Below are 6,484 nucleotides of genomic sequence, written 5' to 3'. Positions count from 1 at the left end.
ATCTACATTCCTAAAAGCAAATAAAACAAAAAATGTTTTACACATTTTTTTTTAAATACAAAAAATTCTACACATTTCTTCTCCAGTGCAAAGCCTTTGGAAACAAACTCATTCAGAAAAAAATGGTGCTCTACATTTAGCTGGCTATCTGTTATCTACAGTCATACAAGATCCAGCTATAAGAAAGGAAGGAAGGAACAAATTAACAATAGTGGCAATACAATAATTTGAAAATTGTGTTTGGAGTATATGAGCTCAGTATAGCGGAGAGCTGCAATAAATCAAGCTGTGATTTGATGAACATTCTACTCAGTTCAAACTTTATATTATTATTACTGTTTTAGGAAATAAATTCTCTAATACCAGTGCTGTCTCCTATAAGCAATTCATTTATTATGATTATACCCAAGGGGCATACCTCTTAACTATAACACATGTGTATTCTGCAAACTATATAGGATAAGATATGCTTTAAGAAGATTAAACAGCATTCCTCTGTTAAATCTTTTCGGAACACCACAGAATCAACCAAAAGTGACTTCTTAAAATTTTTTTCTCCACATTAAAAAAGACAAATCGTACTCATGTGATTGGAAATTCTACAGAAGCCAGCAAAATGTTAGAATAAACTTTTGTTTTAAAACTTGTAGTTTTCATATTTCATAATGCTTAAAATCTGGATGTTTTCTTTCTTTGTAAAATTAACATTACTTTGTAAGATGAAAGAATAAATCTACTTATAAAAATGTAATTCAAAAATTAGACTGCCAAATAAATTCAGAATTCCTTTCTTAGTTCATATTTTTTCTTTACTTAAAGCTTCTGATGACTGACACGATTCTAATATCCTCAACTACTGTTACACTACAAGCCTGCTTTCATGAAAATCTTTATTTATATTCATAAAATTTTTAAATCAGCAAATTCATTTGCTATCGAGGAAGCACCTATATAGTTTGGAAGATTTTCCTCATCTGAAAATTTCCTTAACTGTCTGATTAAATTGTATTCAATGCAGGAACACTTCCATTTCATACCAGACCCTGAGAAGGCACTGAGAAATTTGACGAGAACAAAGCCAATAGGAATGTTGCCACTATTGTTTTATGTTCAGTAAACTTCAGAATTTTAAATACATACAGTAAGTTTACACTGCACCAAGGGCACCTGAAACCACATATTATAACATGTTCTAAACTACAAATGCTAAATATCCTATTTCAAATATTCTACCTTGTAAATTAATACCTGCGATATAACAAAAGACACTTTTCTATAATGATCTAGGAATAGTACCAGTTTCTTGCCAATTTTATGTATTCATTTCCTTAACTAACCCTATAGTTACATACATTTATCTGTCATTTTCTTTTACCATGCTATACACAATTACAAGATATGGAACTAGGCTTGATCACACTTTAATAAGAAAACTCACTTTTGTATTGTTAACATTTCTGTTAAAGGTGGAACAACATGTTACTATAATACTTTTACCATGATGACTTTTGTTCCAGGTTATGAAAAAATTGTAATCATTTCCCTCTAGACCATGTCATTTTAAATTTATACAGTTCGGTCAGCAGACAAAAAAGAAAGAAAATTAAAGGGGAAAGAGACTCAGCCAGATGAGCTAGGGAGAGAATACCATCACAGGGTTCAATGCGTGGAGTTCTTGGTTGTTCTGTTCCATGTGCCAGTACAAAGTCACGATCTACTGGTGGACCCCTAAACAGAACGCCAGATCAGTCCATTCTTACTGGGCTCAAGAAAATTCTCAATCAGAGCTTCAATGAGTTTCTTCAATTCTTCTTCCAGGAAGACAGTGTCACTGAGAAAAAAAGATGAAGCATTTTGGAATTCTTTATTTAAACATCCTTAAAATTTGTTTAAATTATTTTTTCTTTTTAAAAGGGCACATACCTAATGGAATGACTAAACAATTGGTAAACAGAAGAGAAATTCACTCAGTTAAAATAGACAAAAAAAAAATCATATATAAAACACCACTGACAAACTGAAGTTGAACTGTGCTAACAGAAGGTCCCTGGCACATGACAAATAAAAGAATAACAGCGTATCTAAAGAAGTCCCCTTGGTCAGGCAACTTAAGGGCTTTGAACACCAATACCAGGTATTAAGATAAAACAGTTCCCTGGAATACTCTGAAGGACACTCAGTGCAGATGTTACAGGGTGATAAGACATATCTTTTAGGTAGCAAAAGGAGGTGTGATTAAAAGAATGAGATATGTAAAAAATAAATTTGCACTTATAAGTAAGCCCTTCAAAGTCATCACTAAGGAGCTGCTATTGCCCAAAACATTTCCAGGAAAGCCTCTTTTAAACTGCTTTATACTCATACTATAAGTTACACAATAAATCATTTTTTTTTTTTTTTTTTGAAGCCAGAGCCTCAAGCTGTCCCCCTGGGTAGAGTGCCGTGGCATTGCAGCTCACAGCAACCTCCAACTCCTGGGCTCGAGCGAGTCTCCTGCCTCCGCCTCCCAAGTAGCTGGGACCACAGGCGCCTGCCACAACGCCCGGCTATTTTTTGGTTGCAGCCGTCATTGTTGTTTGGCGGGTCCAGGCTGGGGATTCGAACCCGCCACCTTAGGTGTACGTGGCTGGCGCCTTAGCCGGTTGAGCTATAGGCGCTGAGCCAATAAATCATTTTTATTATTTAAATAATTATGTGTCACCATGCCTGACTACTTTGTTTTTTTAATTTTTTTTATGGAGATGGGATCTTGCTATGTTGCTCAGCTTGGTCTCAAACTCCTGGCCTCCTCCTACCATGGCCTCCCAAAGTACTAGGATTCCAGGTGTGAGCCACCATACTCAACCTCAGACTTCATTTTTAATCAAATATAGCATTATCCAAATTGGTTTACTTTAAACTCTGCTCTCAATGACTTCAGGAGGTCTTTTGTTTTTCCTTTCCAAAGGCAATAAAATCTACCCTTAAATATAATGATTTGAAGAAATACAAAATAATGTAGCGTAATTGAGCTCTGAAGGCAATTCTGGAAAACCTCTTTCCCAAAGATATATTGGTCAATGACAACATTATATGAAGTACTACTTTTTAGTAGGTTTAAGCAGCCTTTGAATATGTTTATCAAATTAATTTAGTCATAATTAATACTATTAAAAGGAAACAAACTGGGCAGATTATGTCAAATTACGTTATATATACGAATGATATTTCGCAATAAACACAAGTTACTTGTGGATCACATCTTTATCTTCATCATATAATAGTTAAAGATCAGAGATTCTTTCCAAGAATAGACATTCATTATAGTTTTAAAATTCAATTCCCAAATGAAGCAACTGATTTGGAAAATAGCCTGGAAGTTTCTCAAATGTCAAATAAATGGAGTTACCACATAACCCAGCAATTCCACTTCTAGCTATATACAAAGAGAAATGCAAACATATGTCCACACAAAAACTTGTATATAATGGTCATAACATTATTATTCATAATAACCGAAAAGTAAGTAACCTGAATGTCCATCAACTGATGTACAGATTAAAAAATGTGACATATCTGTACATGGAATATTATTGGGCCATAAAATACAACCTTTTAAAAAAAAGTAATAAAATATTGATTCATACTACAGTATGAATAAACCTAGAAAACACTATGCTAAATAAAAGATAGCAGACCACCTACTGTATGATTCCATTTATATGAAATGTCCAGAAGGAGCAAATCTATAGAGAAAGAGAGAAGACTGGTGGCTGCTTAGGGCCCCATGGGTATAAGGCTTCTTTTGAGGGTGATGTAAATGTTCTAAAATTGATCGTGGTGATGGCTGCACAACTCTATGAACATTTTAAAAACCAGTGAATTGTACATTTTAAATGGGTGAAATGTATGTGATGTGAATTGCATTTCAATAACGCTTTTATATATATATGTATATATAAAAAATCACTTCTCACCTCTGGTCAGGTGATGCACACATCTCTGCATAATATTTTATCTTTGGTTCTGTGCCACTTGTCCGAAGAGTAGCAACACAGCCATTTTGAAAAGTAAATGTAATCATTTGGCTATTTTTACTCACAGGCAGCACCTATGCAAAATTACAACAACAGCTTAATTACACTTGGTACCTTTTTCATTTACAAGCACTGTAAAATACATTCCATTTATCTGAAGTATTTAAAGTAGTCAAATTAGAAATGGAAAGTAGAATGGTGGTTGCCATGGGCTGAGGGGGATTAGGATGGGCAGTTGTTTAATGGGTAAAACATTTCAGATGAAAGATGGAAAGTTCTAGAGATCTGACACACAATCATATGAGTAGACTTAACTATATCCTTAAAAATGGGGAAGATGACGGCTCAGCACCTGTGGCTCAAGCGGCTAAGGTGCCAGCCACATACTCCTAAGGTGGCGGGTTCGAATCCAGCCCGGGCCACCCAACAACAATGACGGCTGCAACCAAAAAATAGCTGGGCACTGTGGCGGGCACCTGTGGTCCCAGCTACTTGGGAGGCTGAGGCAGGAGACTCGCTTGAGCCCAGGAGTTGGAGGTTGCTGTAAGCTTTGATGCCACAGCACTCTACCTAGGGGGACAGCTTGAGGCTCTGTCTCAAAAAAAAAAAAAGGGGAAGATGGTAATTTTTATGTGTTTTTTAACTGCAATTGAAAATTATTTTTAAATTTAAAAAGAATTATAGAAATAAAGACTGCCTATGTAATAATTCATAAACATACCATTTATTGAACATTTGTAATAGTCCAGGCATTAGGTTGTATCCCTTACATACATGATCTCTGGGCCTCAGCAATAATCCTGCAAAGTATCGTTGCCATTTTACAAAGAGAGTAAGTGACCTGCTCACAACAAACAGCCAAGTGGTAGAACCAGAAATGGGAGCCAAAATCCTAACTGCCTCTACATTTGCAAAGCATTGTCTATCAGTGGTCACCAAAGAGGAATGTACAAATTCTAGAGGATGCAGTAAGGTGCAAAAAAAGTATTAATATTTTTAACAAAAATTTTTTTTAAAATGTGACCCTTCACTGACACTGAGTATATGAATTAATGCTGGCACTCTTCCCTAGTTCACATGTCATTCTATTGAGGCTCTGGAGAGGACTATGAGGGCTATGCTATCACAGAGGGGCTGACAGTGGGACTCTCCCTCAGGTGTCCCAAGCCCTGGTACTGTTCTTGAGATCCTGTTCTCAGTCAGTATGATATACAGCAGTTGCTTAAGACAGAGACCTTCTTCCCTTCTTCTTCACTCATCAACCATCAACTAGCAAGTCCTATCTATTCTATCCTTTATTTAGCTCAACTTTTCTCCATCACTATTGCTACTACGTTAAATTCAGACACCATCATCTCTCATCGAGACTCTGAAACAGTGTACTAACTGATCTGCCTGCCTGGAAGCTTGCCCCTCATAACCTACTCACCACACAGGCCAGGCCTCCTCTCACCCCATACTCCAATTATCAACAACTACTGCAGTTCTCTGAATGAAAACATACCTTCCTACCTTTGACTTTGCATTTACTGCTCCCTTTGCTTGAAACATCCTCTGTTTCCCCTCCTTCTCGGTAACCTTCCACAGGAAGTCTTTCATAATCCTCTAAAATATGACTAAGGGGTCCTCCTATGCTGCTCCACAATATCCTATGGATCCCCTGGTAGCACTTATCATTTTGTAAAGTAATTGCTGCTTATTTGTTTGTTTCACCACTAGGCTCTGAGTGCAGAAACAGTGCTTTCATCATTGCTGTATCCCCAGTATGCCTATGCCTCTGGCATGGAAGGGTTAAAAGATAAACATGAATGTCAATCTGAATCCAGCCTGGGCATGCCAAACAACAATGACAACTACAACCAAAAAATAGCCGGACATTGTGGTGGGTGCCTGTAGTCCCAGTTACTCGGGAGGCTGAGGCAAGAGAATCACCTAAGCCCGAGAGCTGGAGGTTGCTGTAAGCTGTGATGCCACAGCACTCTACTGAGGGCGACAAAGTGAGACTCTGTCTCTTAAAAAAAAAAAAAGAGGCAAAGGAGACAAGATGAAAATGCACCTTTGAATAATGAATATCATACACTTTAATAAGTGCTAACGGGAAAACAGCATTCCATCAAAGGCTACTGTAAACACACCAACAATTAGAGAAGTAAAAAAGAAGCAAAAGATTTGATTCTTCTCTTTAAGTAATTTACAAAGACAAAAACAGACACAAACATGTATGTTCACACAACATCAATGACTGGGAATCAGCATTTGCTGATTGGATGGATATGCAAAAATGGAACATGGGTAGTATTCTACACAAGTACCTGAAGATTTTTCTTTTCTTTTCTTTTTTTTTTTGAGACAGAACCTCAAGCTGTCCCCCTGGGTAGAGTGCTGTGGCATCTCAGCTCACAGCAACCTCCAACTCCTGGGCTCAAGCGAGTCTCCTGCCTCCGCCTCCCAAGTAGCTGGGACCACAG

The 6,484-nt window shown here is 37.0% G+C and overlaps 1 protein-coding gene across 1 annotated transcript in view; it reads right to left on the bottom strand.

Moving 5' to 3' along the window:
- Window positions 1-1,578: 1,578 nt before the first annotated feature.
- The window catches only part of PGM2L1 (phosphoglucomutase 2 like 1), a 73,920-nt gene continuing 69,014 nt past the window's right edge, over window positions 1,579-6,484 (bottom strand). The window contains exons 12-14 of the mRNA XM_012803468.2: window positions 5,193-5,205; window positions 3,957-4,090; window positions 1,579-1,831 (exon numbers count right to left, since the gene is read on the bottom strand). Coding sequence (XP_012658922.1) covers window positions 1,729-1,831; window positions 3,957-4,090; window positions 5,193-5,205 — 250 coding nt within the window. The 3' untranslated portion in view covers window positions 1,579-1,728. The remainder of the gene's footprint in view (window positions 1,832-3,956; window positions 4,091-5,192; window positions 5,206-6,484) is intronic.

The sequence above is a fragment of the Otolemur garnettii genome, unplaced genomic scaffold (genome assembly GCF_000181295.1).
Source record: "Otolemur garnettii isolate 467f Iridium unplaced genomic scaffold, OtoGar3 scaffold00001, whole genome shotgun sequence".
NCBI lineage: Eukaryota > Metazoa > Chordata > Mammalia > Primates > Galagidae > Otolemur > Otolemur garnettii.
Note: the sequence above shows the minus strand (reverse complement) of the source record. Positions and strands in the feature narration are given on the sequence as shown.